The sequence below is a fragment of the Camponotus floridanus genome, unplaced genomic scaffold, assembly GCF_003227725.1.
Source record: "Camponotus floridanus strain SB8 unplaced genomic scaffold, Cflo_v7.5 scaffold18, whole genome shotgun sequence".
NCBI lineage: Eukaryota > Metazoa > Arthropoda > Insecta > Hymenoptera > Formicidae > Camponotus > Camponotus floridanus.
Window position 1 is genome coordinate 1,021,961 of NW_020229303.1, and position 25,589 is coordinate 1,047,549.

The 25,589-nt window shown below is 38.9% G+C and overlaps 1 protein-coding gene across 1 annotated transcript; it reads right to left on the reverse strand.

Annotated features, from left to right (window-relative positions):
- Window positions 1-680: 680 nt before the first annotated feature.
- Window positions 681-24,329, reverse strand: LOC105255025 (protein gooseberry-neuro). The gene is made up of 6 exons (XM_025407547.1): window positions 23,929-24,329; window positions 21,330-21,643; window positions 16,004-16,118; window positions 2,539-2,735; window positions 1,824-2,244; window positions 681-950 (listed from the first exon to the last, which is right to left on the reverse strand). Exons 1-6 carry the CDS (start codon window positions 23,978-23,980, stop codon window positions 730-732), a joined length of 1,320 nt encoding a protein of 439 aa, XP_025263332.1. The 5' UTR covers window positions 23,981-24,329; the 3' UTR covers window positions 681-729.
- Window positions 24,330-25,589: the final 1,260 nt, after the last annotated feature.

The window sequence follows — 25,589 nt, forward strand, 5'->3', positions numbered from 1 at the left end:
AAGAACTCGATCGTTTCCTTGATTGGTTTCTTTTATATTTATATGCGATTTCTTAAAATTATACTGATATTTATGGAAACAAATATGTGACGCGTATAAATATGTTTGTGAATCAGAGAAGAGATATTAGCTAGCATTAAATTTATTTGATAACACGTTTCAAAAATCATTCAGATGTATTTGAATATGTATCGCTATTTATTTGATAAATTTTTTATAGAATTTTGACGAAAGATTAATACAAATCTATCGCAATAATAATAAATAATATTTTGGTTTACTTTGAAAAAAAAAATTATATTAAAAAGCATACTTAAATGTGAGAAAAATTATTTTCCAATGTATCTAATATACAACATTTCGATATTCAATTTTCATAAAATGTAATAAAATTATAAATGTGTACGTAATATATGTCAAGTCTTGCTTTAAACTTTCCTTTTAAAGAAAGATAATTAAGCATTTCTTATATTAAAAAAAAAACAAATCAATCAAAATAAAAAATCTTTTTGTGATTTAGAAATTTTAATCATAATATTGTATGCTAATTCAAGCATGGTAATATCTTTTAGAGAGGAAAATGTATAAAAATATACAAAAAATCATAGATTAATAATATATTATATATATAATAATTATGTACATTGTGTGTACAATTATATACATTGGAAATATTAACATCTTTAACGTCTTTCTTTTACAATTAATCTCTGTACAATAATTGATCGGCTAAAATATTCCACCTACGCTACGATGATAATTAAGTTGAGAGTGTGGAACGTAATCGTAGCCTTGATCGTACCAATCTGACGTTGCAGTGTTCGTGGTACTTGAGGATTGAGTATTTTGAGATCCATGTTGATGACCAGGGTGACTCGAACCGTAATCACCACTCTGAAAATGATTAAACTGTCCCCAGCCAAACTGCGTCCTGGACCAATCGGTACTACCTGAAAACAAATATAGATCCCGATAGAGATCTTAGTGAAGTTTCAAACATTTTGAATAAATTGTCTACCTGTACTCTACTCTAACATTTTAATATTTCAAATTCAATGACCCGAGATTATTGATACATCAAAGAAATGAAGAGATCTACGATATATGCACTGAGAAAAAATCTGGTTGCATTAATTAGAATTCTAGATTCAATCAGTATGTCTGTTGGAAAATGGACGAACCAGAATTCTTGAAGGAATTACCAGATGAATCTGATTAATTTATTCCTGTTAAATTTACTAAATTTTTTGATTAATAATACTAAATTCGCCAGCATCAAGTCATCTAAAATTTTTTCCATCTAATCTCAAAAATCTGTTTAATATTCTCTGAATTCCAACAAAATTATTGGATAAATTCAATTCAGATTATTGAATAAATTATTTTAAATTCAGTTTGTTAGAAATTAAACTGATAAACAATAATGCAAGAAGAGGATGCAGCTCAAACACACACAATCAGAGAGCTAGCGTCCTCTTTCTGGCACTACTGCTCGTAAGAGAAAAAAAATATACTTTGGATTTGGCAAGCAAAGAAATTAATGTAACAAGAAATTTTATAGATCCAACCAGAAAATACTAATCAAATCCTTATAATAAAATCTATTAAACGTAGTTATAAAAAATCGAGTCTTATCATGATAACTAGAAATTCTTGTTTGATAACCAAAATGCCTTCAATCATACACGTCTTGTTGGTACAATCAAACGATTGTTCTCAGTGTGTAACAAATAAATTCCTTTAAAAATATCTAAAGACTGAAGATACAATTTTGAAATATCTTCCAGGGACTCGGGAAAAATGTCGAATTATAAAATACATACCGCTGTTGTGCGAAAGCGACGTCGGCGCGGCATGCGCGGCCGGTGGCTGCATCGTCGACACCTGTGCGAGTTGCATGGAGGCCGCGTGCGCCGGAAGCGAGCCGAGATGGCCGGAAATGGCGACCGCGTGTCCTTGAAGAGCGCTGCTCATCGTCGTGGGCACCTGGGCCATCGTGGTCGCCATTTGAGCGACAGCGGTACCGGGCACTTGGTGCACGCCGGGCGCCTGGTGCAACGTCGTCGGGCTGTGATGCAACGTCGTGGGTACCTGCGGTATCCCGCTCGGCATCTGCGGTACCTGCGGTATCTGGGCAAGCTCGTGGCTGGCGTATTGGCACGGTGTCAGCGGCAGACCCGCCACCGAATGAGCTATGCTACCGGTGTGTTTGCGGAGGCGCGCCCTGCGATTACTGAACCACACCTGAAGCAGCGAAGGCGGACGGTGCCTTGCGATGGGATCGGCTCGATGGGCGATAATCGCGATAAAGAAGCGCTCGCACAATTTTATATATTATCTCGAATTTTTACGCGAGCCTCTCTCTTTTCAGGCTTCGAATCGCGCATATAATTAGCGTTGCATGAATAATGCATGAAGTTTTAGTCGAGTAAATATATTCGCACGTTTTTGACAAGGCGAGCGTATATTTTTCATAATGTCGATAAAAATATAATGTTTTTTCAAGATTAATATTGCCATAATTAATGCGAGACGTACCTGAATTCTCGCTTCTGTCAGTCCGGTCCTCTGGGCTAATTCCTCTCTGGCATAAACGTCTGGATATTGAGCTCGCTGGAAGGCAGTTTCCAATTGTTCGAGCTGTTCACCGGTGAACGTCGTTCTGCTTCTTCGTTGCTTTCGCTTCAGTGGAATGCCCGGCTCGCTCTCCGTGTCAGAGTCATCACCGCAACGACCTAAAGACCATAAAAATGACACTCATTATATTCAAGAAATTCGGAAAAAACGATAAATAAATTAAGAAAAGATATCCAGATAATTTATCTGGATTCCTTTTAAATTAATTAATCACTCCGAGAGATTATGATATAAATATCTGTCAAATGCAATTAATATTTATACGATTCTAAATTTATAGATAAATAACTTATTAGCATAATATACTATTAGCATAATATACGTTTAAGAAATTATATCAAATATATAACACACGCTTTTAATACATTGTGTTACAGTTTATTTTACTTATATATCTATTTAAAAATTTAAATTTATTATAAAAATTTAAGGCACAGTGAGAAAGAGAGAGAAATTTGCGGTGAATCAATATTATTCTTAAAGGTCATTATGAGAAATTTTGTAGACTGTTTGCGTCAAAAGTTTCCTAATTTTTTCCTGGTTTAACGTAAACAAGCATTATTAATGACGACGTACCAAGTGGAATGTCTTTTACGATTAATCCGCAAATTGTAAGGATGTTTTTGGTAAAAATTTTGCGCTATTAAAATGACAGTATGATGTATAATGACGGCTTAAATTTCGTAACGATTATTAATTTATATTAAAACAGCCATCACTGCTAATTAATAAATCGTCGAAAAAGTCGCACTATCATTCGGTTCGTCGTCGCTGATGAGCGGGCCTCTTTCTCTGAATGGGATATTGATGAGACGATGATCATCATGTGTACAATGTGTGTATTGCGCACAGTCATCATATTTCTTACGGCTTAATTGTTTCCTATGATTGAAATCAAGACGTTTCACCTAATATTTCAAAGAAAATCCTAGCATATCGTCACGGATTTATTTTCATAATTTATAATACAAAATAGAATGATTAATTGTATTTACGAGAGTACTTTATTATATTTTACGGATGCTTTATACTTTTTTGCAAATTAAATTTATAAATTAAGAATTAATAATGTAATAAGTGTATAAATCTTCATCTATTTATACATCAACATATGTTGTATAAGCATAAAAATTTTCGATGTTTAGTCCTGATTTAAAGTTCGTTCATTATATTTGCTTGCACGAAACGGCTTCATGTTTTCTGCGTATACACGCTACATACGCCGTCAGTCATTAAAGTATCCATAAAGTTCTCGTAAAAGGCAAGCAATGGTCACCTCCAATGGTTCACCGCCATCTTGCTGCGTATTCATAGGATTGATACGTTTTATGATCGACTGCCTTTCATCGTCATCGGTTGTACTTGTAAAATTTTATCGTCGATGATGATGATGAGTACCTTTTATAAAAGCCTCTCCTATTAATCCGTTGTGGAAATTACACGTAGCCAGGATATTGTCTAAAATAATTAAGATCTTAATGAAGAGGCCAACTCTATAGATGTGCATTCCATTGTCTGTCAATCTTATTTTTCTCTTTAAATCGAAATTTTATATTTCTTTGTGCTTGAAGTACTTTGCTATTTTTTGGGGAATTAATTTGTTTCTTTTAGAAATTTATTGGAGCACATTTCTTTATTTTGTATAATATATTGGTTTCCTTTATTAAGATTAATCTTTATCTCTTGAAATATATGTTTCAGAAGGAAACTCAGCCTGCAGAGGACAATATCGTAACCAGTCAGATTGCAAGGATCTCTTCATTTCATCGTCGCTCAACCGTTCGATGCTTAACATCAGATCCTCTTCGGACTTCTTAATATCCTCGCATTCAGCGCTTCGTTCCGAAAACATTTCTATGCAATATCTCTATCCGTGCCATTGATACCTATTTGGTTGAGAGAACCAGCAGCTCGTGCGTTCATTTTCCTCGCAACTAGAGAAAAAAAACACGTATATACGCGGCAAAGAAAAGCCATCGAGAGAAGAAACTGACCGGGCTATACCTTCGCTAAATATTTGCTCCTAAGTCGATTCTCTCTCTTTCTCATTGTTCAATATTAGGCCCATATTATCGTTCAATCGAGCGTTCTCGCGGACTATTGTGCGGATCAAAGTCGAACATCGTCGTGCTTTTCCAGCCATTCTTAGCTTCGTCTCTTCCTTCGTCTTCCATCTGTGTTTCGAAATAATAATATTGAATCTCTCTCCTGTTCGCGGCTCTATCGCTGGTCGAATGCACACGGGAATATATATCGAGAGCATGAGTGGCTTGTTGTGACGCCGGAGAATCCATCCATCCCAACAAACGGGGATTAGGTCGCTCTTTTATTTGCCTACCTGTGCCAGCGCGCTATCGTCGATTTCGCGATGCGGAATTAAACGGTGACGACAGTAATTCTATTTCTTACGCCGACCCGCCGCTCAGTTAATTTCTCGTTCGCGTCGCACAAGTTCGACCGAAATCGCCCACATTTCCTTCTCATGCATCGGATTCAAACATAAGCATCGCCCGGGCCTGCAGAGATTATTGTTAGAACTATATGAAAATTTATATGATAGCTGGAATTTTCAAAAATCAAATTCCTTAAAAAAAGTATTAAATCGCAAAAGCTGATACGACACATTTAATGGATTCAGTTTTGATTTTGATTTGTACGTAATTTTACGTTTTTCTTAATTAAAAAAATGAGTAATGTAATCGAAAACTTTAAATAGGCTAAAGCATCCCTGAGTCCAAAATTTTGAATGTGCTGTAGAAATTATATTAGATTTGCGCAAAGCATGATTGACGAATTCTTGCATATTCTCAAAAGAAGCTGCTGTTTTCCTCTTAGAGTAGAACCTGCCCCGAATCTCATGGTGGACAATAAATGATGCCTCTTTTCGTGCGGTTTTCACTTTGCCCGGCGGGAAATGAAACTAACAGCGACGAGAGAGGGATTGCGGCTTTCGAACATACAAGAATTCTCAGCGGTCGTCCTTTGAACTCGAGTCCATTCTACTTATTGTGCGACGTTACATTTGTCAAAACGTAACGTGCCTTCCGTGCATGGGGGCGGACACGCCGGCGTCTAACTTAAATAACGACTGACATTCAAGAAATAGACAAAAGACGCGGTGTTTTTCGGCACATCTACTGACTTTGCTCGACAGTAACGTTAATTGACAAAAGTAATTTCTTCCGCAATATATAATGCTTATTATTAAGTTCTTGGCTATTTGGCTTCAATATACATTTCATAGAAGTCTCTAAAAATTGCTCCATTTCAAACACAGAATTTGAAATATCGATAAAAGATGATTTTGAATTATTTTGAAATCTCAAGGAAGCATGTGTTTCGCTCTTTTTAAATACAAGTATAATTCCTGGATAGATGTCGATTATACGAGTGATACAGGAGACCACGAAGAGTCGACATTGATGGCGGATGAAACGTTCTTGGCGATCATTGTGCTGCTTCAAGTGTATTATGCAAAAACGATGGACATCTTTTGACATTCACCATCATATTTTCCCGGGCACTTCTCGCCACCTGTGTACGACGACGAGGACGGTGACGAGAATTTAAACCTGGGCTCCGCCACCTTTACTGTCTGTAGATGCAACTTGTCTCCGGGCCATTCTCCCATTCTTCCGTTTGTCATACGAGGAACGCGGACGAGCCGCCAAAGACGCCGCCAAAGGAGATCCTCCACCGTTCGACAGTCTCCTCGGGAAAAAGATCATTTCACTACCTTTATCTATTTTTTTCTAAGTACGCACCGCGCGATTAAAATGCATACGCGCTACTCCTTTCAAGAAATAAAGATAAACCGTTGCAGAAGATGTTAAGAACGACTAGAATGGGTGCGCAAACAAATTACTTTACATGTATAAAGTGGATTTTTCAAAAGATTTTTCAACATAATAATAGGAGGATTTGCAAAAAACTTTTTGTCTATGAAATCCTTGACACACAATGGCTTCCTCTTGCAATCTTAAAGTTAGCATTCTCAAACAATAACCTACTGTTTTTCTTTGCATTGCTAAAGAAAATATAAAAGAATAGAAAACATTAAGGGGATGCCAAAAGTCCTATTTTATCGATAAAATGTCATATTTCATTTTTGTCCGAAATCATTTTAGGATGTTTTGTACAAAAGGTTTTGTATGTCCCAGCAAAAAGTAACTGAAAATCAATATTGTCGAATATATCCACTTTTAGTGTATTTTCAGTAAGAAATTGTGTGGAATATTACAATTTGATCTTAACTACAGTGCAGAGATGTATTTTTAAATATTTATTGCGTTTTTATTGAAATATTCCGAATTTTGTTAATCAAAATGATTAACTTTGGCAGAGAATTTCACCTTGTGACAGATACATGGCTAACTTCATTAAATTATATTTAATATTTTTTTAATAAGTTAGTACTTGTATAATATTATTTGACCAAATATTTCCTCTATATCTAAACTTTTGCAAATTTTAAACAAATTCTGAATATTATTTCCATGTGTTTTTGTCACTTAAATCGACGTGATTATACGTTTTCCATAAGAACACATGTTAATTCGGTGCAAATTAAAATCCTTATAACTTGTGAATCGATTTAAAAATTGTACTGAAAATTCTAAACATATGTAAGGACATTCTGTACAATTTTCATTAAATTCTCAATATTTTGAAAATAGATACAAAACATTTTTAAACTACATACAGGAACAAAGCGAGAACCTCCTGGTTTTATGTTAAAAATTAAGAAAAAATTGAAAAATTACAGTTTTTTATCGGCTTCTGAAGTCAAATCGTAACAATATTTGTTTTATTTGGTTTATTTACCGAAATCTTTTTCATTAGGCTTCTAAACTCATTTCTAAAAGTTCATTTACATTCCTTGATACAATCTCTAGCGGGAACCTATCTTTGTGCATACAAATTGCAAAACCTTTATATTAAACAAATATTGTTATGATCTTTTTAGGATTTTTCAATTTTTTAAAATTTTTAATATAAAATCAGGAGGTTCCCGCTTTGTTTCTGTATGTACTTTAATCGTGGAGGAGCATTTATTATTTTGTCCAACTAATAAAAAGATTTCGGACAAAAATGAAATATAATATTTTATCGGTAAAACAAGACTCCGGCATCCCCTTAAGGACTTATTAGGAATTTTCTTACCTAGATATCTACATATCTTTACCCAAGCATTTAAACGTATAAAATATAACATTTCCAGAATTACAACTTTATTAATTATTTATTTCCTAATAATTACATAATTTAAAATATTAAATAAGACAAAAGAAAATTAGAAAAAGATACGTGTCAATTAACTAATATTTACGTTTTTTTTTTCTAGCATCTCGACACTTTGGAGCACGAGCCCCCCGTTTCCGTTCGCCGAAGATATCAGTGCCACTAATTATCAATTATCATTATTGGCTCGATCTTTTTTTCCGCGGTGTGGGCAAAGCGACGGGGGAGGGCGGGGGTGAGGTAGTGCGTCGAGAACGACCAGGTGTGTTTCTCTCGTGGCCGAGGGGACGTTCGAGAGGCAGGGCGGTGGTGTTCGGCGAGTCAGCATTCCTTCGCGCGGCCTCTGACATCGGCGGTCCTCTCTCAGAGGGCTCTCTCCCTTCGATCCACGGGATCGCCGTCCGACTCACCTCGTCCCGCTTCTTCGCCGGCCGGAAGAGAGGAAGAAAAAGAGCGGCCGTGGCCGAGAGCGCACGGGGCGCGCAGGAGGCAGAGAGATCGGGGTATATATTATACGTGTGTATGTGCGCGCGATCGTTTAGGCGCCCATATGTTGGACTTGTAATGAGAGAACGAACGTGCTCTCGGGACAGGGAGGCGGGCACACTCGATGAAACGCTTTATAGATTATCGCCCCGGCCAGAGAGAGCCATTGTTTTATCGCGCGCGGTCGCCCTGTTAGCGCCTGGAAATGTCAATTACGCCGAGGGTGCAATTAAGCCGCGCGGTATCTCTCCGTCAGACTCCTCGCTTGACGGACGATCGTCAAACTCCCGTTGCAGTGATTTCAACGCGAGGCAAGAGAGATCTCTCTTGCCTCGCGTTGAAATCACTGCAACGAGAGTTTTTCGGTGAACGTTTCGGTCAAGCGTTAAGTTTCAGTCGACACAAATTTTCTTCTTTTACGACAAACACATCGGTATCTTACTTACATATTTCATTGCGTTTCACCTTCAGTCAGCGATCGGATGATGTAAAATCGACGGGAGCCAACGCGTCGACAAGCGACAAATGTTCCGACGCCGGAATGAGTTACACTTTCAGGCTGATGTTGTCGCTCGAGGCGCGCGTTTCGGGATCATCAGGTTGATTCGTTGATAGGCACAATCAATATCGGCCCCTCGATGATGAAAAGCGACCGATCGGCCCGTGAATAGACCGCGTGAAAAGACGCGTGTAATCAATTACGGGGAGAGGGGAGGGAGAGGGAGCGGGCGGTCCCGCGGTGTCGAGAGCAAATATCTCATTCGTAGCAACGTCATCCAGAAATGTGCCGGTCAGCATCCCTGCTGCGTGTACGTTCCTACACGCGTGCGTACACACGCGTCTCGTCGGATGTACGCGAGAATCCATGATGTATAGCGTACGAGTCATTTTACACGATTAACACGTTTACCTCACCGAGCGAGATTACCGTAAATGCAGTAAAGTAACTCATTGTCGGTGCCATTATTGTTAACGTGTGAAGGCTAATGTCGGTGCATTAGGCTTCTCGGAGAACGTTGGGAGATAATAACGTACGTTATGACATACTAATGCATACAAGTACTCCTCTTTTACAAACGCGTCATTCATATTATGAGCATGTTGGAAGAAATACAATCGAGGCATGTGAGCTTAATTAATTAATCTCTACGATTCACACGATCATTTAGGATGTAAGTTTGTTTTTTCAATCAGGAAGATCCTTTTCCCTGGGGGCGATTAGAGCGAAAGAGGTCCAAAGGATGTTTTTTCCAGGATATTTGAAAAATATAATGCACATTCGGTGGGCCTGATGTCCTTCCGAGGCTCCGAGAGCCTGTGTAGGAATCGGAGACGCAGACAACGGTTACAGGGCCGCAGCAGCATCCGTTGTCGCGCATGTAGATCGCCGTCGCTTTCCTGCGCCCTCCCTTTTCGCTTTCCGCGTGTCGAATCGGCCGCTGAATAGCGGAAAAGGTGCCGCACCTTCGTAAGCTATAAATCTAACCGGGCCCTCCCGATTCTCCACCTTTCCACTCCCGTCGCTCATGGGGGTCCGCTAGATGCGTGTGTGAGGTCCCCCTAAATGGTAACAAATGTCCTCAAAACGCCAACAATGAGCCTCGAAGCGGTTGACATCCGAGAGCACGGTCTGTCTGCCTGTCAACGCCCGTGTATGCGTATGCGAGCTCAGGAAGGAAGAGGGATGGGAGACCGGTAGTCGGTAGGAAAGTTGGTGGTCGATCTCGACGACAGAATTTTCGCCGGATACAAGATGAGCCGCTACAATTAGGTGATGTTAGGTACTTCTCAGACACGATCTCGCCGGTCGGCGTCGTTGGTGGTCCGTGTAAGGGCAGTTGTGATGACGGTGCAGAGTCTTCTTCTATTTGCCGGAGAGTTCTCTCCTTTTCTCCACAAACAATCGCTTCTCGATTATGACTCTGAGAATTATTATGCACTCGTCAAGTTCTTCTTATGATGGGAAATATATATTTATTTCTCTAGAAGAGAATATATATTCGTAAAAGATTCTCTCTGTCTCTTTCTGTGTGTTTAATATTTATATGTACAGAACAATTATCTAAATTAGAGATATTGTCGATTATATTTTAACGATTGAGAATTTAGATAGCTTTCTCTGTTCGTGATAGATTTCGAGGGAACGTTGACAGCGTCATAGTCAATTCTGACCTGTTCGACCACCAAAATTACAAGGTGGTTAACTATGTTTCAAGATGAAACGGACAACCACGCCCATTAGTGGCCTGAACTGCGTTAGTCCTGAACTGCTGGTGGTTTTTTAGGAAGAGCACAAACGTGCCGCTAATTTTCCTGGCTCGATAGCTTCCAGATGTGGAAATTTGACGCATTTCTTCGAAAGTACAATATGACGGTGTTTTTCATGTGTTTCATTGTTAAGTTGCCCTGTTAAAAATCAAGCAGTTTGATTTAATTTTTTAAAAGTATTATCCCCATTTCTTAATATTATTTACATTTTTTTAATATTACTCGATACAATTGTATATATTATTATTTATCATTATTTTTTATTACAGATAATTTATCATAAATAAAATTGCAACATCTATTTTTTATAACATATTTGAAGAATATAAAAATTTTATTTTGCTCTGTTTCACAAGACAAGAGGCAATATTCAAGAACGTATTTATTCCAAAGTGGCAGAACCATGCCTTTGCAAAAATGTCCTGATACAAAGTATCTTTGTAGAACAATCGGTTGATTGTCAAGCGATATTGCCGCGTAATTAACATTTTTTTTTATAACACGCGCGCGAGCATCGACTCCTAAGTGTACTTGATTAAATCGCGACTTAATGAAAGACTCCGACGAGTTGTGAACCAACGTGATTGAAGATAAAGGGTAAGCCAGAAGAATATTTATAAACGATGTAAGAAATTAAAGTGACGAGATGATTTACTTGAGATTTGCTGCTGGCCGAGAAATTTTATCTTAGAAATTAGAATAATCAATATCTAAACATCCGTCTTACTATAAATTGCATCTATGAAAGATTAAAAATAAAAAATAACATAAGCTAAATAAAAATAATTCATAATAATTATTTTGCGTGCAAAATATATTTTCACAATTAAATCGAAATCTTATAAAATTTAAAATTCCTTTTATCAAAAATTTAAAATTTCCCTTGAAAAATATAACGCTAATTTGCGTAAAATGTAAAGATAAGTAATTATCAATCAATCCGAAAGGATTATCTCGTATAATCTTCGGACGCCTTTTAATTCAATCCGGAGGTAAGGCCGCATCTGTAAAGACACACGTCTTACAGGTCTATACGAGTATGTATCGCTCTCTCGGAGGATTATACGCTCGCGTGACAAGGATCGTATCCATACTTCATACTGCTTGCAGAGCCCGATTCGTGCAACGCATTAGATACACACTTTGATATCAGCCCCGACAGCCAGCCCTCTGCTCCCTTTCTCGCGTCCTTGCCTTCCTTTTTTCGCCCGTGTAATCGCTCACCGACTTCTTTTGCATTCTTCATTGCGTCGATGTGTCGACTCTCGAAAGCGACTCTTCGGAGATGAGGATTACGAACCGACAGCGAGAAGCAACAAAGTACTCTCGCTCGATGTGACGTTGATAAAGTTATGAATAAATTAAAGGGATGTATAATCCTATTTCTTAGCAAAAATCTTTCTCCCCAGACTAATATAATATTGTCGAGAATCGGATCGCGTATTTTTTTATAAACTAATATGTAAGAATATTTTAAGAAACACATTTCTTTTTTAATATTTTCAAATTTTATGTCATCTCACATACGATAAACCCATATCCTTCTTTTCGTTGCCGAAAAGATTCCATTCAACCGTGAAGTAAAGCAAAGTAGCTTACACATTGTACACATCATCGTTTTCAATGTATTAAGGATCCACTCCGATATTATCGCGGTTTCGAGCAATCTTATTGACTCTTTGCGCGCGGCTTGATAATAGCGCATCGAGCAACTCACGATGGCCGAACAATATGAATATCGATGCAATCTGCAAATTTGATTGCGAATCGTGCAAGCAAATCGACAAGTCGTAAGAAAAGAGATCTCTCGCGAGGTGTATGCTGCAACATTTAAAACAGAGTATTTCTTTCTCTCTCTCTGTCTCTTTCTTTCGACCGAGAGCGATCATCGATCGTCGATACAATCAATAAACCTGATTGTGAATCACTTAGCGGCGTTGTTCATCGCGCGGATCCGCTCCGGCCGCAGAGACGAGATCCGAGAGAGAAGGAAGGAGATAGAAGTGCTACGGGAGAGGAATCGGGATAGATATACATATTATATACGTGTGCAGCGAGGGACGGGGGGGGAGAGAGGAGGGGGTAGTGCGGAGGGGTAGGCAGGACCCATTAGGCTAATCCCTCGTCGGCGGCCGAAGCCAAAGGAACGGAATAAGAAGGAATAAGAAAGCCACAGGCTACGTGTCATTCCTGCTTGCCTGCCGACACCTATACCCGACCGACACCTCCGCCATAGTACGAGTATATCCGTTCAGAGGTGCTCCCTATCACGATTGCCCTCGCTTCCTATTCCGCGCGCGCGAATAAACCAAGTCCGTAAGTTATTCCATCGCACGCGGCGTCCCCGACCGTGATAATAATTTTTCTGCCTTATCTGGGTCTCGTGGAAAGCGAGGCAAGGTAAATCGGAAGCGATCCGTTTTAATTTCACCAGCGAAACTTTTACCGAAGTCGCCAATAATTTATGTTTTAGCATCAAAGGTAAAAATGAAACAATAAAATCTTTGATTAAAATATTCTGAATTTTTATTATATTAAGTATAAATTGGAAAAAATGATTCATCATAATTTTTGCTAAAATAAATCTCCTCTTTTCTCATATTTCTGAATATTAAGTCTGTTATAAATTGCTTTAGTTGATGAATTTCCGTGGAAAGTCCACTTTCTGACGGCATTCGCGATATTTTAATAGCGCTCTAAGTGTTTCTTCACGTTTGATAGTAATGGCAGGAAGTCGTAAAAGCCGCGTCCATTTCGGCGTTTATTTATTTTTAACGGCGTTATAAGAGGCGACCGCTTTTGTCTCGAAATTCGCATTAGCGATACGGCGGCGCGGACAAATTACATCGCCGGCGATCTTTAATTCGGTCGATCGACGTTAATCAATTTTATTGACCGCGAAAGCAGTTAATGACGAATAAACGGCGGTGTGAATGGGACCGAATGCGTACCCGCTCGTTAAATAATTATTCATTTTCGTACAAAGATTCAGCAGCGAGCGCGGACGAGATTTCTATCGTCGTAATTTTGGGGGAAAAATTATGAAGCGCGTGCGGCAGTTATACATATCGCGGAGTCGTGCATAATTAACCGTGCCGAAAGAGATACGCATCTGTAATTGACGGTTTCGCGGTTTGCCCGACGCGCGATAACACTTCCTTAAAGGCGCCTTTTCATCAGCGAAATTTGCGCTCGCGAGTCTTAATTATGATTTTTTTCTTTTCGAAATTTATCGAGTGCTCCTGATTATTTATGAGCGAGCGATATTTTCATTGTCGTCCCCTCCCTCCCCCCATTCATGTATTCCGATTGTACTTTAATTTCCTGATTTAGATTGTTCGCAAAATATTCTCAAAATGTTAAATACCACGATTATTCGCGATATAAAGGGAATTTGTTCTCGATTAGATTAATTAAAAGAGGAATACGGAGGGAGCCGGGAATGAGCACCACTGTCGACGTGTGGCAGGCGGTCCGTTTGATCTCCGCGGGACCTTCGTGGGGCCTCTGGGCCTTGAAGCCCGCTCTTGCCTCTTGGCTCTCGACTCTTTCCTCACATTCTCGATGGTCCGCGATCGAAGGATCTTTTCTCGACCCCGGCAGCGTCCTCGCCGGTCTGACTTTTTAAGACTTTGGGACACCTGTACCGCTAATTCCTCCGTGTCTACCTGTATCAATCACTAAAACAGATTCCCGCTTCGCGCTCGTAACAACTGACTGATCGTGTATGCCTACAAATAACCTGGCTTAAAAAATCGAGTTATTTTATCAAAGTGACATGGAGAGATCTGGATCGAGGAAAATCAATGTGACAGGTATATTCGTGTAATCAGAATTATATCTAATATAAAATTCTTCATGGGTTATTACGATTATAATATTCATAAAGAGACAATCTCTCAGTTGTGATATTATTAATATTAAATTTTTTAACTTCACAATTTATATTTTTTTATAATATTCTAAATATTAGTTAATTCTTTTTATTATTCACACAAGACATTAATTATTAATTATACAGAAAAATAAAATTCCTATTATGTATAAAATCTAAGAGGTCTGAAATTACGATAAGAAAATCACATGCCATGAATACAGAAATTACGATAAGAAAATCACATGCCATGAATAGAATTAATTAGAATCCAAAGAATCTATATCTGAAAAAAATTGTACGTGATTTTTTTTATTCAGAAATATTATAGAAGACTACTTCGATATCTTGAAATAATCACGCAAGACGCATCTCTGCGAAACTCAATTATGATATTATTAATATTAAATTTTTTAATTTCATAATTTATATTTTTTTATAATATTTTAAATAATAGTTAATTCTTTATATTATTCACACAAGACGTAATTTAATTGAATTATGCAGAACAAAATAAATTTCCTCTTATGTATAAAATCCAAGGGACCTGAAATTACGATAAGAAAATCACATGCCATGAATACAGAATTAATTAGAATGCAAAGAATCTGTATCTGAAAAAAATTGTACGCCATTTTTTGTGATTTAAGGAAATCCATGAATACAGAAATAATTAATATAGAAAGAATTGATTAGAATCCAAAACATCTATATCTAAAAAAAAAATACATGACTTTTTGTATCCAGAAATATTATGGAAGGCTACTCCGATATCTTGAAATAATCACGTGAGACACATCTCTGCGAAACCATCGTCGGAAATCTCGGAAGGAGGAAGACGACGGGACGGGATGAAAAGGAGCGGGATAAATATCCCGCGTCCTGTAAGATATTGACACTTTTGTAATCCGTTTGTCGGACGTGTGGGCAACCTGGCTAATCCCGCTTACGCCCACCGGAGATTAAATCCTGCCGGTCCCCGATACCGGGGATCGTTCGGACTAACTTTGGTCTCTAACAACGAGAAGGCAAGCGGAGGCGCTTAAGTTAGGACCCCGCGTATATAACGCCCGCGTACGTCAAACGGAGGTCCACAGGCCCGGCGGAGGTTAAAAGCTCTTGATGCCCCTCGAGACGATGGATCGCGCGCGCAATTCTCTCTCTCTCTCTCTCTCTCTCTTTTATCTTTCTCTTACATTATATATTTCTCGATATCGTGCGCGGTGCGCTTTGCCATTGGGCTCTCTGCGAACTTCTTCCTCGCTGCTGACAGCCTAAAAGGGTAATTAACCCTTCGACTGGCCGACTGTGAGAACTTTACGCGGCTTTCGGGCGCTCGCTCGTTTTGTTTTTGCGATAACGATCGAGGGGATATTCAAATCGGATGAGGGCTCTCTCATATATCGATTTAGCGTTCGGAATTTATCCTGCAGAAAGTAATCATATAACGCGTGTTCTTAGCAAGTCTCTGAGGACGTGGGAAAAATTTAGACTTACCGCCGCCTAATATGCCGTTGATGGTGTAATCCTTCTTTCCGTCATCCCCTGGTCGCCCTCCACCTCGAAGAAGTCTGCTGATAGAACTGACACTTGGCGGATCCGAGAAACCCTCCTGTGCAAACCAGATTCATATTAAATTCAACGAACTGCATATAATGTGCCTCTTAAGCCCAAGAAATTAATTTCAACCTCAACACCATTTTAGAAATAGAATTAAAAGAAAATTATTCAATGCATCGGAAGCAAAGATTTTTTTCAAATTCCTTATTCAAGAATGTAATTCTCCTAAGACGCTATATTATAATAAGGGATAATGATAAAAAATTGCTGACCATTGCATTCGCCTCCATCATTTTTTCACCTTTTGTTTCCGTATTAATTCAAGTCACACAGAAATACTCGCAATTTCCCAGATAGTGATTGCTAGGTTTACGCAAAGTTTCGCACATTTCCGTCTCGGTTCGAGGAGCGTTCGCCTCCTCGCTCCTAGATACCAGCGAATACGAATTGATTGATCGTAGAATTACATGTACCATCGATCCGAGTGGCATTTGCAACTGCAGACTACTGCACTGCAATTTGGCGCGATTATTCTCGTGTGTCGACGTATATATTTGCGCCGTCGAGATTCAACGTTATTACATATTATGCGCCGGAACCGTTACACGCGTTCGCCACAACAGGATATTTTTGCGAATCCAGGTTGCTCGGCGTTCGATAACGAAACCTGCAGATAATCGTGAAAATCGAAAGCGATCTTTCAACGACGCCTTCGGATTTTATTGCGCGGTCAAGATAGTTGTAGATGATGTAAACGAACGATGATCCTGGATCCCGGACAAGTGAATAGGTCACTTGAAATATCACATAATAAATAATTTAATTAAATTGCGTTTTTTTATCATAAAATTAATTTGAAAGGGTAAATTCAATTATTTTGGAAAGGGAAATTTTTATTATTAATGAGAGATTTTTTTTCCAAACGTCTCAGTTGCTGCAATTTTTTTTATAATATTTTATTATACACACATGAAAATCTACTTTATAATTATGTGAGTGCGAAATAAATTAATTACGAAATCTAGACAGAAATTAAACGACGAAAATTTGTCACGTTCAAGATACAATAATCTCATGTATCTTGAATAATATGAAGGTTTCGTGAATAGGTGAATGTCTGCGCGATCGTTAATCAGTTTTTCATTATCGCATTCCAAGAGAGAGAAATCATTTCGCGATTCAACGTGGACAATGACCGCAAGTCCGTTATTCTGGTTGTGTAAAAGACGAGTCTTCCTTAATTGCAATGATTTCTTCGGGATTCTTGTAGTACTAGTCACTCGCAAGTAATCATTATGAGAAACGAAAGCTTTGCAACAGATCGCAGATGGTAATCGTTGGACCATTAACCTCTTCGCAATAATTACAGTTTCAACGATTTCAACGAGGTTAATAGTTAGTGATGGATGGTCACCGCAAGATGAGCCATCCTAATACCGCAGGATGCCATACGGGAATGTAATAGCGGTCAAGGACTAAGTAAGTAGCCGATGTCTGTAGTATATGATTTATGTTTTCCATGACTGTCATTATAAATAAAAACATTTGTTTACATAAATCATTTATTATTATCTTTTTATTTTGAAAAAGCAAGTTCAACTCGCGTTTCTTTAAGATTTAAAATGTCTCAAAGTTCCATTTATACGTCAATCTTTAAGGATGTTTTATATATACAATCCCAGCAAAAAGTAGCTGAAAAGCAATATTGTCGAATATATCCACTTTTAGTGTATTTTGAGTAAGAAATTGTGTGGAATATTAATTGATCTTGATCAATTTGATCTTAGCTACAGTGCAGAGATGTATTTTTTAGATTTGTTGCGTTTTTATTGAAATATTCCGAATTTTGTTAATCAAAATGATTAACTTAACAGAGAATTTCGCCTTGTGACAGATACATGGCTAACTTCATTAAATTATATTTAATATCTTTTTAATCAGTTAGTACTTGTATAATATTATTTGACCAAATATTTCCTCTGTATCTAAACTTTTGCAAATTTTAAACAAATTCTGAATATTATTTCCATGTGTTTTTGTCATTTGAATCGACGTGGTTATACGTTTTCCATAAGAACATATGTTAATTCGGTGCAAATTAAAATCCTTATAATTTGTGAATCGATTTAAAAACTGTACTGAAGATTCTAAACATATGTAAGGACATTCTGTACAATTTTCATTAAATTCTCAATATTTTGAAAATAGATACAAAATATTCTTAAACTACATACAGAAACAAAGCGAGAACTTCCTGGTTTTATGTTAAAAATTAAAAAAAAATTGAAAAATTACAGTTTTTTATCGGCTTCTGAGATTAAATCGTAACAATACTTGTTTTATTTGATTTATTTACCGACATCTTTTTCATTAGGCTTCTAACTCATTTCTAAAAGTTCATTTACATTCCTTGATACAATCTTTAGCGGGAACCGATCTTTGTGCATGCAAATTGCAAAACTTTATATTAAGCAAATATTGTTATGACCTTTTTAGGATTTTTCAATTTTTTTCAATTTTTAATATAAAATCAGAAGGTTCCCGCTTTGTTTCTGTATGTACTTTAATCGTGGAGGAGCATTTATTATTTTGTCCAACTAATAAAAAGATTTCGGACAAAAATGAAATATAACATTTTATTAAATTTGATTAAATTTATTAAATTCTCAATATTTTGAAAATAGATACAAAACGTCCATAATAATAGGCTCATAATAATTGCGATATCGTGATCTAGATCAAGAATACCTGAATCGAGTTCATTTAACTAATACAACAGATTGAACGAGATATATACGATTAGATCATAAGTTCGTTCTAGTGTTTCAGGATTTCTCCGCATATCTCGCAATTTCGTATCAGGTATCAAGAAAGTTTCGCCATTCGTCGCCGCGCCTACCAGCATCATCTGGCAAAGCCGCGAAAATCTCCGCACGTACGCACGCGTTGATATCGATCAGTTATCAGCGGCGACGATCGAGTGCGTGGCAAACGGGCGATTCGCTAAAGAGAACGAGATAAATAAAGAAAGCGGGAGATGTAAGGATCGAGTGAGCATTATCCCGCGAGCCAAGGTGAAAGAACTGCCTTTTGCCTTTGCCGAAGATTTAAAAGGAGGAAGAGCGGAGCCCGAGCGTGACAGAGAGCGGCGGCTCTGGGGTGAGGGAGAGGGAACGAGGCAGGGTGATGGAGAAAAAAAGAAAAAGGGAAAAGGGGGTCGTCGGTGTCGATCGCTATCTGCCGGATCGCCGATCTCAGAAACAATAACGATCCTTCTGTCGGTGGTGGCCGAGGCGTCGGGTCCGGGGCGATGACAGGAAAGAGAGAGACGGACGCGGACCCGACGAGGCGACTCCACCGCGGGAGCGACGAGGAGAGATACCCCTTGCGGGCCTCGGGGTCCAGGAACGCCTCCTTCCAACATTAAATGCCGTATTAATGCCGTCCACGACCGGCCTGCCTCCACAACTGCAGCGGCGTACGTGTTCTCGAAACCGTTTCTCGTCCTTCTCCACTCTTCTCATCCTCCCGTCTCGCTTCAGAAGTCGCCCACTCTCTCTTCCTCTTCGAGGGTGTTTTCGGCGCATCTCCTTCGCTCCTACTTTCTTTTGCCCTCTCTCGCTCGCTTGTCCACGATCTCCAGCTCTATCTTTTCCTAATTTCTCTCTCTTTTGTATTTCGAATGCTTCCTTTTCGTCCTCTTTTGCGAAACGTTTTTTCTTCCACGCTCTGGCGATTTTTTTACTCGAGTCTCGCCTTCTTCCGCGCTCACTTTCGTCCTCTCCCTTTCGGCGTCTCGCTGGTTCTTTTAATCTCTCCCGCTTGTATTTTTGCACGCACTCGTTCTCCTCGATTGATACGTTTTCTCCTTATTGTCGCTCTCGCGGCCGATGCGCGTGATGTTTCCTTCGAGCAAGATTTATCTCTTTATCGAAGAGATCGCCCCCCGGCAAGGGAGGCGTTCCAGCATCGAGGGAAGGCAAAACTCCCTCCGTCCGGAATTTCGCACGGTTTCGATTTGAGAACCGCCGTCGATCTTATCGCGGAGAGACACGTAGAGATATTCCAGATACCCCGATATATCCGATACTTAACTCGACTTTTGTTACCTTGAGAGAGACGAGTGCTACCGCGATGATTAACGCAAATAAAAACAATCCGAGCTTGGATGTGAATTAATCACATTTCGCGTGTCTTGAAAAAGTACATCGAGATTTCGGAGAACACTCGAAAAGATTATCTCGGTCTAATTTAATTTACTAGGGGGGCCTCGATAACATAAATTTCTCCTTTTTGTATTTTTCTTACATCTATTATAATTCACCAACACCTAAGACTCGTAATTAAATATTTCGTTAAACTTTGCGCCGACGTCACCTGGGTAATTAATCTTGGCTCTTTGCGGTAATATCTCGCATGATGATGTTTTTTTTATCGTAAAAAGACATCTCGGGGGATCTCGTCGGGATTGGAGGTAATGCGGAAGAAATTATTCACGGAAGAAAAGTTTATTCGCGCGCGCGCGCGTGTGTGTGTGTGTGTGTGTGCATATATTCGAAAATCGAGATGCTACGGAGGTGTTACGCCAATGAGGCGTGGGTGTAGACGGCGGTCAGTAACGTATTAAAGGACACGCGAGTTGCCTCGGGCCGCTCACGTACCCCGCCGTTCGCCTCGTGCACGCCTCGTGCACAAGATTAAAAAGCCTCATTGAGTATGATTCCCGAGAGAGATAGAGAGTAACCGCGGAGAAAACATCCGTGTTCGATTGAAGGATCGGGCAATGGCTCGCGGGATTTTCGCGGATGGAAAAATGCCCGCATGATCGGAATAATGAATCGCAGTTTCAAAGATGCAATTCGAAAAATCCTTGTTTAAAGGAAAAATAATTAACAAAGTAGCAAGTGTCAAAAATATTTTTTACACGTGTACTTTGTGGTAATGAATTTTAATTATAATTATTTTGATATCATTAAAATTATATTTATTTTTAAATTACACTCTGTCTGATTTTCTTTATTATATTTTTTTAATTATATCCAAAGCGTTCTTAATTTATATTGAAAATTTCATCTTTTTCACATCTTCTTCACATGTAACTTACACTTATGGTTATATCAAATCATGTGAAAATTATTATCAACACATTATTGCATTTTTACGTTGTTTTATTAATTCAAGAGAACGCATTATTTTTTTGAACAATTAAAAGGTATAATATTCAATAATTTTTAAAAGGTATAATATTCAATAATTTTTTTACCTTCATAAGTTTGTCTCTTATTTCCCAGGAGAATATTCCTGGATTGTCTCTCTTCAATTCCTCGATCCTCGCCTCGACTTCCGGTGTGGCCACTCGCGGTTTGCTACCACCGATCACTCCCGGACGAATGGATCCAGTTTCTTGATACCGATTCAGGATCTTGGAGACACAACCGTGTGAGACGCGGAGTTGTCTGGAGATGACGCAAGGACGAACTCCAGCGGCGGCCATTTCTACGATTTTTAGGCGGATATGATTTGGGAGAGGTCGCCCGTTGATGAAGACCCCTCCCAGCTGATTCATTCGACCTTGTCCTGTAAGAAATAATCAAAACATTAATAACAATTTAATAATCATTTAGAATCATGATTATTATTATTAATAGCAAAATATAAAAGCGAACAGCTTAAATTAATTTAGGATACATCCCGCAATCTGGGATATCAAAATACATACTTTTATCATTTTATTTAGGAATCGCACAAAATTAAGGCCATTTTTAAAACGTCGATCGTTGAAAAAAATCATATCCAAATTTCTGCAAATATTAAAGGATAACAGATGTTTACTTCCTTCGGTAAAAATCGCGAAATTTTCTCCAAATAATCCAAACCCATTCCTGTTGGAAAAACGCGAAGGGGAAGGTGGCGAACGAGCGGGGGAGGGAAAGAGCGGCCTCGCGAAAGGTCTTGTAAGCGCAATTGGCGTGATTGAGCTTGAAATTAGCGGCGGAATCGGACTGGGGCGCAAACATGAAATCAGATAACAGGACGGAGCGCGCGCAAGGAGAGGATACCAAAAACACGGCTAACAGCCGTAAAATTGAAGAAGTTATGCGCGCGAGGAGGCGTGCACCAGGCAGGCACCGTTTCCAGCACTAACGAGTATAGAGTCGGATCGTTAGTCGAATTAGCCACCCTTCCGTACGTGACATTAGCTCCCGTATCATCAGGCCCCGGGTAAATCGCGCACGCGGTGCTGCACGCGTAATTACTATGTTTACGCATTAAGGACGCTCCGAGTGCACACAACGGAGACGGGCAATTATAATAATCGCTGCGACGGAATGTCTCATCGTCGTCGAGTAATTTCCTTCCATCGGGACCCCTTTCGAGAGTCCCCGAGCTTAATTTTTGACCGTTTGTCTCGGGACACCCATTTCACCCGACTTTCGCAGACTCGTGCGTTTCTCCTGCGTGAAATGCGTCCCAGAAATGTGTCTCACTCTTAATGGAAAGTTTTTTTCTTAATCTAATAAACGTACGCACGTGACTAGAAGAATACGTGACAAGGAGATCATTTGAAGAACTTGAGGATTAACTGAGCGTCTTTTTTATATACTTGTGTTAAATTATATCTATTCATATCAATAATCCTGTAATGTATATTGTAATTTTCGACACGCATTTTCCTCGGCTAATTTTTCCAATTTTTGCAAATTAACCGCCTGGCGTAATCCCCTTTCATTTGTCGAATTATAATTGATTAGCATAGATCTCAAACAGTGTTATTAATCACAGAGTACTTTATATACGTTCTATTGAGTTTTAATGAACTGGTTGATTATCTATTTAGCGAGTATATTGTGTCTCACGCACATACGCACACGCGCGATTCACGTTCTACACATGAAAACATTATTATATCATGCCTATTGATAAATATCCATATCCAATACAGAGCACGATAAGATCAAATGTAGATTTGTCTTGCTCAACTTCGAAGGGATCTCGTATTAAAGATGAATATCAATTAAAACGTAGCGAAGGGGAATGTTTAATATGCGGCCAGGCGCAGAACAAACGCGCGTTACCATTTAATTTATGACGGGGTCGTTCGCTTTGGACAGGATTGATTTATCAAAATCACACGGCGGTGCAGTCGATCGAATATGTGTTAATGGCGATCGTGACTGAATTTAATTATCGTTTTAATAACCGAGTACGATGACGATTAAACGATCACATTGTTACCGACCTCAGCGTTGCGTAAATTATTTAATCGCACTAATGGGATTTTCAAATGCGACGATTAACGTCAATGTAATTCGCCGCAAGTGCACCCTTTTATGCTGAGTATTATCGCGCGCACGTCGTCGCAGATAAGATCTGAGAATCGCTATTAAGAAATGCAAATCGCAAAACTATTTCCATTAGAATATTTATGCATTATAATCACCTGGAATTGTATTTGAGCAGCGTAATTGTAATTTGCCGTAGTGTGTTTAATTAATTTAGTTAAAAAATTGATAAGTTTATGCACGTAATAAAATATTCCTACCTTAACCTTTTCAAAACATTCTCTTTGTTTTCTAAGTCTGTCAAAGCAATAAGAGATTTAAAGATTTTTATCATTCTTCATCTTATACCCGCAATAAAGAACATCTTTTTATAAATTTTAATTAGAAATTTTTGCAAAATATTGATTTGTAAAATATCTCTCTTCAATTTTTTGAGAAAATTTTACAGAAACGCAGAAGGACATGAAATGTGTGTGATATTATGATGACTATGTTGAACTGTCATTCTACTAATCTAGCTCGATGATTGTTCATTCAGAGATCATATGCGTGCAAATTTTAACCGAGACACGAACCAACCTTGGAACGGATATCCACCGAAGATGGGCCTCATTCCGCTGGTAACATCCATACCGCCGGTCGCGGGTCTCGTTGCGTTATTCGACACTGACACACACTGACCGGAAACTTCACTCTTGCCACTTTTGCGTAGAGAAGCGCGCGTCCTTTGCACTCGCCACTCGCCTCAAGAGAAAAAGACTCTTTGTCTAGCATCCAGATTCGGAGACAGCGCGTAGACCCAGGTAGAGTGGTTCCAGGTAGACGTGGAGACCGAGTAGGATCACACAAAAAGGACAAAGGGAGAAAAGAGAGAAAAAACAAAGAGACAGGGAGAGAAAGAGAAGAAGGAGGCTACGAGACGAAAGAAAGAAATAAAACGCGATCTTACAGGGGGTGTCCACTCGAAGACGGGGGCGACGTCGCGATCGCACACGTTCCTGAATCGGGAAACAAGAAAACGAATCGGCAAGCACGCGTTGCTTTCGTTGCGAGGGGTACTGCGGCAATAACGTGTCAGCTGTGGGGTACCGGGTGTCTCGTGTGTCTCTCCCTCGAGAGAGAGCACCGAGGGGGGCTCTCTCCCGGATGACGAAGCGGAGGGTAGAAGGGGACCCTCTCGCTGGTCTCTTGCTGGGACTCATGATACCAACGAGGTCCCACTGTTGGATACGCCCTGCCACTTGGTTGGCAAACGAATACCTCACAATGGGCGGCTCTGCCCATGAGGCCGCCCATGGAACGTGTTTCCGTGTATATCGTTTCAGAGGATTGCATCGCGTGTATCGCCACTCCACTGATACTACCAACGATGGTAGTACGATCAGCCAAGTGATTGCTGATCGTAAAGTCGATTTTGGACGAAACGCGTCACCTTTGGTACGAGTTTAAATCCTAAGTGGAGTAATATGAATATTCTCTCATTTTAGTGAAAAATAATACTTGCAATATCTTTGAGATAGTGGACCAAATAATGGAATAAATGCTCCTATCTTAAAAAAAATGCAATTTTTCTTTTTAATTATTATTGCATTATTTAATATGTCTTTTGCATTTCTTTATTTTCTCCCACAATTTGTGTCTTGATATGTTTCTTTAATATCTTTAATAATTTATAAATATATTCAATTTTTGAATTATATAAACTTTAATATAAAAATTAAATAATGCAAAATCTAATAATGCAGACATTAAAGATGCATTCCGGTTGTTATGGGACATTACGAGCGCTCATTATCTCTCATAACAACCTGGATGCACCCTTCAAGAGGAATGAATTATGGCAAGACAAAACGGAAAGCAATAAATGGATACAACATTATCAGCAAGACGTAAGGAGTATTACTTGACAATTGCGCTTGAACTATACGAGATTTTTTTTGGCTTACCAATAGTCTGTCACAAATTAACTTGCGGCGACGTGTTTCCTATTGCATCTTGAAATATTAGACAGAGTACTTACGGCCGAGTAACTTCGAGAATAAAATTGTAATGAACGTATAATGGCTCTTTGAATAAATTTTCCCTAGAACAGATTCCATAAAAACATGTGTCCCTATACTTCTGTAAATCTTTACGGTAGCGAAATCCCGGTAAATCGAAGCTTGTGAGAGCCACGGGGGTCCTGTGAAACTCACCGGAACAAGCGCTTCCTCCTGTGAGGGATTCTCTTGAGATATTTT